Raw genomic sequence first — 13316 nt, 5'->3', positions numbered from 1 at the left:
CGCGTGACATGAATTTCTCGACACAATAACCACACCGGAACCACGCAGGGTTTTCCGTTGAACGGGGACGTTAGCGCTGTGGCGTTGAAATATACTGCCTCGCACTTGTAAGACAATACTGGGAACAATTCGACGGAAAGGAAAAACGATTACAGCATAATTATACAAAAATTTCCACATTTCAATAGAAAGACACGATGCCGTTTGTACATTGCTAAAACCGAAGGACAACAAAAAAGCATTGCCTACACAGCGCCAACCAACCTTGACGATAAAAGACCTTACATGCTTTTGTGTGCAATGCGTGAGCGAACCACCGGTATGAATTATCGGCATGATAACAGATGGGATTTAAGTTGATCTAAGAATGATGTCGTTGCTGAAAATTCTGCAGTCTCGGCTTGAAGTCCGTTCCATTCGCTGAATCTACAAGGAAAGAATGATCGCTTGAAACCTTCGGTACGAGATGAAGAATCTCTCATTTTTTTTCGAAATAAAAACAAGGCATTCTCGCTGATACAGCTCACTATGCCGGCTTGTCGAACAAGAGTGCAATGAACACTCTTTTTGGTGCGCTAAAATGAGAGAAGAAACGAGACCGAACGCAGCGAGATGCGCGACACGAAAATACGCGCTCTTTTACTGACAGAGTTTGTAAAGGGTGAAAGAGTTTGTCTTAAAATGCCCACAAGCCGTCTGACGTTTAGGGGAACCTGCACACGCGTGGCCGGGTGCCGCATCCTCTCGCGGCAGGTAGTGGCGTTGCCGGCGGCCTTGTTGTTGGGGCACGGTGATTGCCAGGTGACAAGGACTTTGCCTCTGGAGCTCGCGTCCTTCGTTGAAGCAGGAGTTCGAATGGCGCTCGCTTCTGTCTATAAACTGGTCAGCTAAACGACGGCTGGGCACTGAGAAATGTCCTGGAGCTGCCTATGGACTACCACTACCAGCATGGCGCTTCGGTCGCCAGTCGTTTTCTTCAACTAGCGTTCCGTCTCTGGCGCGCCGTAATTACACTCCGGGTTTTGGAGCGAGTAACTTGCGAGTGTGAGGTCACTCTCGCAACCGGACGCATTTTAAATCGATGTGCTTCGTTCATAATTTGACAACCACTCGGAATCTCTCATTATTTTCTGCATTCATTGTACTATAGAGTTCCTCGCAGTGCCAAGAAGCCCCTGTGAAATACCCTCGACTCCACGCGAGTCGACTACTGAAGCATAGTATTGTACTCCAATCTTGTAGAATGTGAACAAGTGTGAGAATAGCTACACATCTTTCATATTAGACTAATAAATTGCTGGCATTAACGTCCCTTTACACAACAGTCAGTGATGACAAAATCGGTTTGAGCAAATTTCGTTCATTCATATAACTTATATCCTCCATAGTAAAACTGCGCTGTTTAACGTTCGAATAATGGGTGCTTCAAAAGCAAGCGCTCACTGTGCGAACATTGCTGCCCTACCGTATTCGTGCACAACAAAACCAACTGTGGACCAGTTTTCACGAGAAAACCAAGGGCCTCATAAAGTAACCATCACAATTCTTTTTTTTTTAGGTTTCGCGCTGCTCCCCATCTCCTCATTTTCTTCCTCTTTCACAGCCGGCGCCAGACTTACTTCTTTTATATATCACCTCCTGACGTCACACACGAAGTTTACGAAGTATATAACAACAGGACAATACGTCCGAGACAGAATCCTTAAAGGATGTAACCAACACCTGCTGAACTAGAGACCTGCACACTTGGCACTGATCCAGCGCGCACCTTCTAGTTCATGCCTTTTGCCGCTAGAGAAGGGCAGCTACAGGTGGTGTGGCGCTACAATTAACCTGGTGAGCAATATGGCGTCGGTTATTTTACTTCAAGGATGTAATAGTTTTGTCAGTTGTCTACGTTTAGAGTATTACTCATTCATCCATTGCCTTAGCAAAGATGACATAAAGTCTCACGCGTGCATGCGCGCAAACAGAATATTCACCGCAAGGATTTAAAGAAATCCCATATTTGCATCGTTCATTACTAGGTTTCAAAATAATAAGACTGGACAAATGCACAGGGAGGCGGTGAGAGGAGTGAAATCATTTGTTAAAAGCAGACGATGATGATGATCATGACAAACAAAGAGGTCAACCAAGCGCCCTCCACGGCCAAAAAGTTAACGAAAGTTGGCGCACGCAGTCCCATAGGACCCCGACAAGTATGCAGGTCTCTAGTCCAGTAGGTCTTGGATGTAACCGCTAGGTTATTAATCCGACAGCATTATAGGCTACCGTTGTGCTGAAAATCCGGCGTCGTCGTCGTCGGCGTTGTGAACAAAAAATTTCCATAGGAGCACCTAGGTGACCCCTATATACCTAACGTGACCTTGTGGCGTCATCACAACCTGCCAACCGGATTGTGAAAAAAACTGGTTGCAGTGGAAAGTGGCAGTTAAATTAATGACTGGTCGGTCGGGAAGAGCAATCTGCGTCGCACAAGCCCCACCTGTGGCAGCACCTGCCAACGCAGGGCAGTGGCGCATCCTTTAACCGCTGCACCCCTCCGCCAGGAGTGGTATGGTGATTCCCAGGGATCTATGAGTGTGAAGACGAGAATGACGAATTCCGCATATGTGGACCCATATAAACCCATGACGCTATCGAGTCATACCCTTTAGCCATACCCCTCCAATTTTTTTTACTGTTGTCTTGGCATTTTCTCCGGAGGTTGGATGAAACGGTGTGCTTCATCAAAGAATAAAAACTTAGTAAATTCTATTCTAGTTTCTCTTCCTGCACACCGTTCGAGCTTCGCTCTGCTTCTTTTGCGAACCCTCACATACCAGACGTTCCCGGTTTTATTTCGGCCGCAAGAGCTTGAGTGCAAATTCATTTGCAACGTCCGACAGGGAGAAAAGTTGGCTGATGAGACTAGGCTACTGCATCGTACGAACGTACTACGTAATTATCGTGCGTGCACACGCGAAAAATATCCCAAAGGTTTCAAGAAAGTGCATTAGGTTGACACTTAAAGCTAGGGCAGACAAAGGAATCTCCAGCGATTTTTTTCTTCCCCGCATTCAGGAAACTGTGACACTCTCAGTCATGCCCTACGCTGCATGGTTTGTTTCGTTTGTTTCGTTTTTGTTCATATTCGGTGCTCGGTACTTTCGACAGCTTTGGCGTCCGGGCTGAGGGGAGCAGCGAAGTTGGGTGTTGCAACAGCTGTTACATAATTTGGAAGAAAAGGTAGCGCGAATCAGCCAGGTCGACTGGAAGATGACGGACGAGACGCTCTCAAAGCAAATAAGAAAATTAAGAACCCTGGGAACTGCCCACTTCAGCGCTCTTTTTAGGTTGTTTCGCTCCCTCGCTTAATCGCCATTTGAAATGCCCCTGCCATCCAGCCTTTTGTGCACGCTGAAGGGGTTTTGTTTTCAAATCAACGACTCCTGCTGGACAAGCCTATATTTATCTTCATTATTTTCACACTGGGTTACCTTATCCTTTTTTGGCTGACGTTTTACAGCTGGCGCCTTCTACAGAGTGTTCGTTTTTCCATTTGACTTTGTGTATGTTATGCTGCTACCTTGACGCGCAATATTCTCGGTGGGGCTTTAGTTTTATTTGCTTCCGCGAGAGGTGGTTTGCACAGTCCACGGAGTTCTTTTTACTTGTTTACTCAAAAGAACTTTCCGGAAAGCGCTCTAATGAAGTGATCACGCCGATGAGAAAGACGGTTCTCGCGGCGACGTGTTGCGTTTCTTCACCTTCTTTTCAGGTGGTAGAGACCAACATTCGGACGATGTTTACCCTTTCTCTTTCAGAGCTCAATGCCGCGGCGGCAGGTCGTCGCTGCAAACGAGCTTTTACACTCCCACCGCAAACTGACCGCTGGCAAAGTGTTTGCACGCCGTGCCCAAGAGCAAAGTAGGAAAGGGAGCACGGGGCCAATAAGGATGTCCTCCCCTTGGTTTCACTGGATGGGCTATACGCATCCTGAGTCTCATGAAAGCCCTTTGGTTCCAGTGCCTGCGCCCCTTTACTGTCGCACACCGAATGCGAAGGAGAAAACACAACCCCATTGCTAAAACGGAGAAGTGGTTTACCGCGTCTTGTGTGGAATGAATCTGCTGCCCGCTCTCACATGTCGCACAAAGTTTTGGCTCAGGCAAAAGGTGTCGGTTCTCAACATTCCAAGTGGGAAAATTAATTGCTGACTAAACCACACGTACTTGTCTCAGCTACACCCATTGCGTAATTTTTCTCGACGATCGTTAGTTGCGAAGTTCATGGTGAAGAGACGACATTATATTTGTGAAGCAATGTGGCGTACATCGTCGTAATTATTCGAAGTGAGGCGATCGTAAATGGCGGCTGGAACACGGTTGCCTAAATGAGCTTACTGCGTGGCAAAAATGTTCCTCTTGAGCAAAAAATCTGGCTCATCTTACTACATCTTTGCTTTTAAACAACCACTGCAAATACCATTCATTCTTCAGTCCTCGGTATACAGCCGCGTTAATGAAGCCACATTGAGACTTTCTGCGATGTGCCAACTCACTAATAGGGAGCAAAAGCGAATTCTGGAGGAAAACAGAGACGCTCGTGGTAGGCGCTGCTCAAAAGCGATAAACGCCGCAGTGAGGCGCGCTACAGCAGCAATGCGCGATTTGCGTTTCTAAAGAATCTGCTCTCGACGGAGCATTTTGAAACAGGTCTTTTGTGCTCGTCGAAATGTTATCCGTGATTTCGCTGCGGGGCTGAAATCAGTAGAAAGGACTTCCTTTACAATGCTTCCAGGGTGGAAGTATTTAGCGTGTGTTAGAAATGAAAGAAAAACGTCTTCCTTTCTTTGTTTAGATAAGGACCAAAGGTAGTCAAAAGGATGCATATACACTTATAAAGTCTAGTGAAAAGAAATAACAAGGTGTCTAATCAACAAATCAACCAAATAAATAAATAAATAAATAAATAAATAAATAAATAATAAATAAATAAATAAATAAATAAATAAATGTCTCGACTCACGTATAGGGCACAGGTACGACCAAGAAAAACACTGCACATTTAATTTAGCGTGCTGAGTACAATTAGCTATATACATCAGCATGAACCTGCAGCACAGCATTGTGCGAGAATTAGAATTTGTGATTTTAAGTTTGTAGCTTGGCGTTTTCCTGAGGTGGCTACAAATGCCGGTAAGTTCCGATCTTTCTGGTGAGCGCTATGTACGCAGGTATACTTTTGTTGAGCTGACTGAGTGCTTATTCTTTTCAATAAAGTTCGAGAATGCTGATTTCGCAAGTTTAGTCGGCTTCAACAAAACAAAGAACGCTTCATTGAGCGATAAAAATTAGAGGCTGACAGATGAAAAATTACATGGATAGGTGAGGTGAAACGATGAACACATATACAGTACTAAAAAAAGAACTATTTAAGGCAGAATGTAAGGATGTGACCCCAAATCTACTCCGCTAATAAAAGAAGTTTTAACTTTTATGGCTTTTTACAGTGTTAGAAGAGGCCAATTAGTATTTTTTTTAATGATCAGTATATTACATATACATGAATTAGAGCTACCTCGACTCGCGAGCATTTGATTTTTACTGGCTTTCTAATAGTGCTAATTAACGCGATGTAAGGGCTTCAGGAAGACTGGTGCAGGTTTCAGGTATGAAAATGAACTAGTTTGTTACGCCCATCAAAGGTTACAAAGAGAATTTTATATTTCTCGCTAGCATAAAGATGCACTTGAGATTAATTATTCAGCTTCAAAACACCACAGATATGCTCAATGTTTTGATTAGTAATTTAATGCACACAATTTACTAAGCAAGCCGCGTGTAGCATAACTTTTGCTGCGATGGTCACATTGCGAAAGTGCTCTTTGAGCTCTGAACAAAGCGCACGAAATCCAAAGCGATCACGGTAGGAACGCGCGCTTCGAACATCCCGCGTCCGGCAGCTCTCCCATGCTGGCCGTTGATAGAGCGCGCTCAATTCTGCGCAGATCAGGGCGGTGGCTTTCAAGCTCTTTCTTCGGGATGCGGTGAGACATTGGGAAAAAAAGTCGCCTTTGCAAAAATTGGGACATGTCGGGTTTCTTTTGACGCTTTGATTATTGTGAAGTACAATATGCGCAAGTTTTTGCTTGCGACCGCAAGCAAAATTATCGCGCCTTTGTGTGTGTAAGACTCTATCAATTTCTCTTTCAGACCATTGATTTATATCAGGCAGAGGGGAGGCTCCCAAGAATGTAGCAATAAAAAAGGCTCTCCTCGAGGACACACTGATTTAGAGTTTTCCCGTTTTGAGTTTTTTTTTCAACTTCGTAACGCCTTAACTGTGTTAATTGTTCATCGGCACATGTGTTACGAGCGTCATTGGTTTACGGGATGAATTCTTTATCATTGTTTTTTCCCTCTCTCTCACTGCACCAGTAGGTCCACGCCATTTTGAGAAACGCATTTAGAGTGAGGCGATCTTCAAAACAAGGCAATGTACTGTGCGATGTCAGTACATGTTAAAGTAGCCCGGGTGGTCGAAATTAACCCGGTAGTCAGCACTGCGATGTCTATTTATTGTCTTCCTTCTTCACTCCCGTTTTCATCCCCTCCCTTACGGCACGGTTGAGGTGTCCAGCGAGAATGAGACAGCTACTGCGAATTACCTTCCCTCATGACCACCTACTATTGGTTTAAGAAATGATTAAAGCATTCACATCAACTATTCTTATACTGACATAACCTCTATTGTGCGCCTCTTTGGAATAGTTGTGCCGCGTCTACATCCACATCAGTGCAAATGCAAGAATAGATTGTGCGCAACTCACCTGAAGACGTTCCTGCACATCGCTTCCTCTTTGTACCCCTGTAGAGCGTGCTCTGCGGCTTGCTGAAGTGCATTGCAAAAAAGCCAAAGTGTGGATGTTATTATTTTTTTTGAAGCATAGCCGCAAAAATTTCTTTCTCTCTCTCACTCTCTTTCTCTCAAAATTCATCTACATAATAAGCATTTGCATCACAAATGCAAACATTAAAGAACGGAAATCCTAGCACTTGCAGGGCATACGGGGATACACTTTGGGACGTCCGAACCTTTAAATAAATGACTCTGTAATCTTCATTCCTCTTGACACGAACAGCGTCATAATTGAAAAATAAATTCTGCCGTCTAAATCAGACATTAGGGAAGTCATTTCTAAGTGGAATTATTAAACTATACCCGTCTATTTTGCATAACATTGTTTGAAACGAAGCATACAAAAAAAACAATTTCTTTTTGTGCACTGCCTAAAAGTAATATTGGGCAAAATATGCGCGTTTTCCTCTAAATATTGTCCCATTTGATGGCCAAGGCTAGTCATTTAGGTCACCTTCTGTTTTCCCAAGCAACCTTTTCACCGGAACACTGCAAACGCACGTGTACTGCGTAAGAGAATCGGCCGAGAAGCCAATGTTTACGGTCTGTTCCCAGCCGTGTAGCTGCCGCGCGTGATTGTCGCGCTAGTGGCCAACGCGGGCTGTTTTGAAACCACCTGCGCGGTGTTCGCGGGACCGAGGCGAAGGGAAAGTTCCTGGAAGAGGAGCCCGCGCCTCTCGCGCTCTCAGGCGCCTCGCGCATGTGTGCGCGTGCGTCAGGGGCCCAGGAGCCAACCAAGACAGATTTACTGCTCGCTCCGAGCGCCGGGGCGACACGTCACGACCCACGTGACGGGCCGCGGGCCATAAAAGTCGCGGTCGAACCTGCACGCGGCTCACACTGACACGCACTGAGCTCGGCGCGCGTTCGCGGCTGCTCTCTCTCCGACTCGCGTGGCTATCGCGCGTGCTTTGTTTTGCCCCGTGCGGCGCATGGTGTTCGCCAGCGTGGCCCTGTACAGAGCGGGGCTTCTTCCGGAGAGCACCACGACTGCCGCGTCGTCGTTGTTGTCGGACTGCACTTCTGTCGGTGGGTGGCACTAGCCCGCAACCTCGGCTGCCGAGGCCGACCGGCATGGCCCTGGAGAATGCGGCGCGCCGGGCGTCGCCGACGCGCGCCACTGCCCGGCCTTCCTCGAGCCAGGGTTCGGCGGACAGCGAGAACTGCCTGACGGGTGATGGGGCGGGTGGCGGCGCCGCCGCTGGTGGTCGCAGCCCTTCGAGCCAGCAGCAGCACAGCCCCAGCCACAGCGTCCGCAGGAAGCCGCGCGCCTCTCCGCACCGGTACCACGGCAGCCACAGCAACGGCTGCGCCTCGGCCACCGCGTCCCCTCTGCGGGACGCCAGTGTGAGCCGGTCCCAGTCCATGCGCACCACGCGCCGGCCGCACTCGCTGCAGCGCCACTTCCGCGACCGGATCGCCAGCATCCCGGGCGACCTGCTCATGGTGAACGGCGCCAACGACTCGCGGGGCTCGTCCAGCAGCTCGCTGCCCTGCGACGAGCCGACGGCCGACGTGCAGCGCCTGAGGAACTTTGCCGTCACCTCCAAGGGCGTCGTGAACCGCGGTGACTCGTTCCGCTCCAAGTCGCGCAGCACGCACAGCGTCGCCTCCACGGGCAGTGGCCACAAGCTGGCCGTGCCCGCGGCAGCAGACGGCGAAGGCGGCGACGCCTACTGCGTGTGCGCCTCGCTGGACGGAGACAGGCGCGTGGTCAGCTCCCTGCAGCAGCTCAGCCCCGAGCCGGCGGCGCGCACGGACCGGGCCTCGTTCGCGCTTGCCTGCCTCGAGCCGGCCGGCCCCAGCCTCTCCGGACTGCCCCCCGAGGTGGTGGTGACGCGCAGCGCGGAGGCGGCCGACCTGGCCCGCTACCGAATCCTTGTCCTTGGCGCCAGAGAGGTGGGCAAGACGTCGCTCATCAACCAGTTCATGACCTCCGAGTACATCTACGCGTACGACAGCTCGGTCGGTGAGTGCCCCCCCCTCTGTTCGTCGGCCCCGAGGCGAGTGGCACGTTTCAAACGGCGCTCGAGCGCTGTTTCAAAGGTGCCCCTTGCCGCGCTCTTTCCCGCTGGTAGGCACAAATCGAATGCGCTATCCGCCGTGCCTAGTCGTCAACTCTGTTGGTTGCAACAGTCGTTCGTGTCAGGGCATAGATTTAGGATCCACAAAACAAGAGAACTTTCAGTTAAATGGCAGTTTTTCAGCACTTGCAATATTTTTTGCACAGTGTCATGTCAAAGACATCTAGCGTAAGTAGAATTATCGACAGCTACGTATCTTTCTTGGTGCCTTAGTTTTTAGCCGTGGAAATAAAAAGTTACAAGCATGTGTTCTAAAGCCCACGTTCATTAAGTGCCTGCCAGTACTGTCAGCTTGCTACGTCACATGTATCGCGTATACACAGTTTTTTGCCCAGTGGGACTGATACGGCCTCAAACTAAAATGCTAGAAGAGCAAGCGGCGCTGGGGTTTAGACAGCCTGAGTACATTACAGCTGGTCGCTATTTGATTGGTTGGCAGCGTTTTTCTGGTAAAGCAGACAACAATGCCAAACGTTTTCTTGCTTGTCTTCTATTTAGAATTACGCATTCCTTAGTTTCGATTATACTAAATGGGGCTTCTTTGTTTGAGTACACACGGAGGTTAGAAACCTGGACACCTCGAAAGTCCTGGAAGAGGTCCTGATGAGATAGGTTACGGCAAAACTCACAGAAGGTCACAGTTGCCATATTTTTGTTATGTGTAGCATAGTAAACACGCTTTCAAGGGAAGTGATGATAACGCATTCTCAGGGAAGCTCCTAATTCATTTTACAACGAGCACGTTTTTCTTATATCTTTAGTGCGGAGCTTAAGTAAACAAGAAAGCAGTGGTTTTGCGCTTAATGTTTTTTAATAAATAAACGAACCCGGTTATCGATCACTAAGAGACTGACACGGTAAGCTATTGTCTACGATACCCGTTTTTTGAGTGTTGGGTGCCCCGGCCATAATCTCGTTTCCTGCCGCGATTGGCTTGCGAAGGAGAGCATTGCAATCACGATGCGGTGTTACGTATGAACATTCTTGTGGATTTGGTTCAACACTTTTATTTCTTTAGTTCTCGTTGTGTCGAAGAACTCATCCATTTCGCCGTTGCTAGCAAGCACGCGGCAATCTCATTCCAGGAACAGCATGGCATGGCATGCGTGGCAAGGGGCTGTGGCCCGGTGTCGCTCTATAGTCAACGAACAGCAGCGTCGGAATTAAAAGTTCTTCATTTAGGCGCCTGACGCAGCGACATCTTGCATTTCATCATGAAAACTGGAGCTAAGAGAAGAAAAATGCAGCGGTTAAAAGGCTTAGAGTGCTGTTCGCAACTCGGAGAGCTTCACGTCATTTCCTCTGTTGCCTAATACGCTGAGATGTGTGCTCACGGTAGCGTAACCAAATGCGCTAATCGGTTGGTGCATTCAATGCATGATGCTACTGCGAGCAGTCGAAGGGCTGTTCCCTCCATACGAATCGTTGAATGTAAGCCTCTGTTGAAATCATTTGCTTGATTTTCTTACAAGGCGCCAATGTGAACCCTTCTTAGCCCTATAGCACTCTTCGACTATTAGTTGCTTTTAGTGAGCCAACTCTGTTCTGGTTCACATAATAAGCTGCTGCTAAACTCCGTCAATAGAGTAAATTGCTGGGCTAGTTGTTTCATATTGCACAGATTGTGTAGCCGGCTCAACTGACGAAGGACAAGGCAAAGAGGCATGCACACAACACCAGTGGTGTTCTGTGTGAGTGTGCCCCTTTGTCTTGCCCTGCATCAGTCTCGCTGTTTCCACCATCTGTGCATTAAATGGGTCGAATGTGTGGAAGCTGCAGGTAAAGCATGTGAAGTCTTTTTTGGCTAGCGCATAAAAGAATGCGCTAAATCTGCTGAATCGCTGAAATGATCTGCGGCGCTATTCAGGCTTCTCCACACTCTACAGCGGCGTGTAGGGATCCCGATGATGACGTCATCTACAGCGGCGGGGGAAGAAATCCAACGCCATCGAAGGCAAATAACGCATTTTTTTTTTGTTTTTTGGTGGGATCGATGACACATGGCAGGATGTGGGCGAAGACAGCAGAGATCAGTGATGTCACAGTGACATCATTGTCAAGTTTTTTTGCACTTCTCTGGCGCAATGAGCAGAAGCCTGAAGATTGTCGCGACTTAAATCGGTGATTACATCATCATCACCACTTTAAATGCTAGGGCTAAACAACTTGTTATGCTTCGCCTACAATATTCATACATTCGAATCCATGAATCTCATAGAACTGTCATAAAACCGTTTCGGCTGCCGTTTAAGGGCCCTTATGGGACACTACTTAAGAAGGGAGGAAAGATGGTAATCACGAGTCACAAAAACAAAGCACTTGGATATGAATTATAAACACAGTAAACACGTGGGCATGAACAAGCCAATAACCAGCTAAATAAAAGGGCTTACTTCAGAAACTGTGGAGGGAAATGGTTTGTAAATGAGTGACAACTCTCAGTAACTGACACCGTCTTGCATACGTGATTACACGAGTTGAGTTGGAGTTGATGGCAGATATTCTCTCATTTGGTGTCCTCCTGCTCATGTAAACTTGTTGTTTTGTTCACTCTTTGTTTTTAAAAGGCTCGGTGAGCCTAATTTTTAACAATGCAGCCCTTCAGAATGCAGTTGTCATGCGCGCATGTTCCAACGTGGCAAGAGTACAATAGAAAAACAGCTATGGAGGAATCAGCGGGTAAAAGATAAGCTAGGCTGTAATTCTGTTAGGAACACATTGGTGGAGGCTCTTATCAGATACTACACCTTTGAGGAAAATAACTGAACTATTGTGAAAGAAAAAATCGCTGAGCAATATTTGTGGATACCTCATGTGCGAAAGGATGTGTTTCGTATCATTGTGGTACAGAAGGATGGCATAGCGCCCAAGCGAATTGCACTTTCAGGACCTGATTGAAAAGCTTAGAAAGCAGCTTAAAAGTTCCGTTACTACTTGGCAGTTCACGCTAAATAAGACTGGAGCGGCTGCAAGTCTCACGCTCACGTCTAACCTATAAAACGTGACAGCTAAACTCAGCGCAGAGCAATTTGCACCTCAATGGCTTGATGGGCGAAAATAAGAAAAAAAAGCGGCATATTTCTTCCCACTCTCTCGATTATCATAAAAAGAAAACCTATTTTCGCCCTCCTGGATTGTCTCCATGCTCGAGAAACCGGAAAGGCGGAAGCGCTAGTTGTTAGTGGGTAGGCGCTGTAATATTGCGATACATTTCCTGTTCTCTTCACTAACGACGCGGTTCGGTAGGCGTCTCCACCGGCGACCAGGACTTTCTATTACAGTGTCTCCTGGTTTTAGCAGCTCCTCGTTGCGGCGCAGAACATTGTCTGACTCTGAGAGGCGCCGTCGTTGCAGGCACTTCGTTGCGTACAGGAAAAGGGATCGGATGCTTTTGTGCGGGCGCCATTCCCAAGAAGCGCCTGGAATTGCCGTACGCTGTTTCTTTCGACCTCGCCGCACCGCCCCTTCTTTAAGGGGCTTTGTATCCTTGTATCCGTATAAACGTTTTTTCGGCTATTTTCTTTTTTTATATAACATAGTTGTCTTTCATACGTGCTCCTTAAGGGGGGGGGGGGGGGGTCAGATATGAGCGTTTTTTCTCAGTTCAAAGCGGCTTCAGAGTGCAGCAGTACTAGAGAAGCGTGAGTGGTTTACACAGCACAGGCAACCATATGTGGGAATTTTGGCGCCAGATGTAGTTAGCAAAATGTACGGTTATTGCGCTGTGACACTCTTGCAAAACGTTGATAACTGTTTCTTTATCTCGAAGAGATTGTACTGCAGGCACACCTGATCACTACGATTCGTGCTTTATGCCAGAGCACTTCCTGAGTTTAACTTTATGGCCCAGAGCAAAAAGTAAAATGATGGCAGCTTCGTCCCTACGAAAAGTACTTTAGAGCGCGCAAATAATGACACAAAACACATCAATAATCATCGACGCACGACGAGACGGCGGAAAAGGAGCGCAAGTTACAGATACCCACAGCAGTGTTCAGAACATGGAGATTTCAAGGTAGTTTGATTGCTTGAGGCATGCAGCCACGAGCTGAACGGTGTACTGTGCACTACCTTGCGATAACTGCACATTGAAAAGTAAGGCCCAAACCCACGACAAGAAGCATATTGCAGCTTTTCGCCACAACAATAGAGCGCGTTACGTATGAGCGTTGCAGAGGACGTCCTTAAGAGCGGGAGTTGAGTGCCCTCATCGCAGGGTTGTACCTGAACTTTGTAGACTTATTCTGGATTATGGAACACTTGGGGTTTTGTCGAGACGCCTTTAATACGCATGCGCGCTGTGAAGATCATTCCGCTTTTGACAGT

The 13316-nt window shown here is 47.6% G+C and overlaps 1 protein-coding gene across 1 annotated transcript in view; it reads left to right on the top strand.

The window, feature by feature from the left end:
• Positions 1 to 7733: 7733 nt before the first annotated feature.
• LOC144113431 (uncharacterized) overlaps positions 7734 to 13316 on the top strand; it is a 51375-nt gene continuing 45792 nt past the window's right edge. Inside the window, exon 1 of the mRNA XM_077646503.1 lies at positions 7734 to 8875. Coding sequence (XP_077502629.1) covers positions 7981 to 8875 — 895 coding nt within the window. The 5' untranslated portion in view covers positions 7734 to 7980. The remainder of the gene's footprint in view (positions 8876 to 13316) is intronic.

This window comes from Amblyomma americanum, chromosome 1 (assembly GCF_052857255.1).
Source record: "Amblyomma americanum isolate KBUSLIRL-KWMA chromosome 1, ASM5285725v1, whole genome shotgun sequence".
NCBI lineage: Eukaryota > Metazoa > Arthropoda > Arachnida > Ixodida > Ixodidae > Amblyomma > Amblyomma americanum.
Note: the sequence above shows the minus strand (reverse complement) of the source record. Positions and strands in the feature narration are given on the sequence as shown.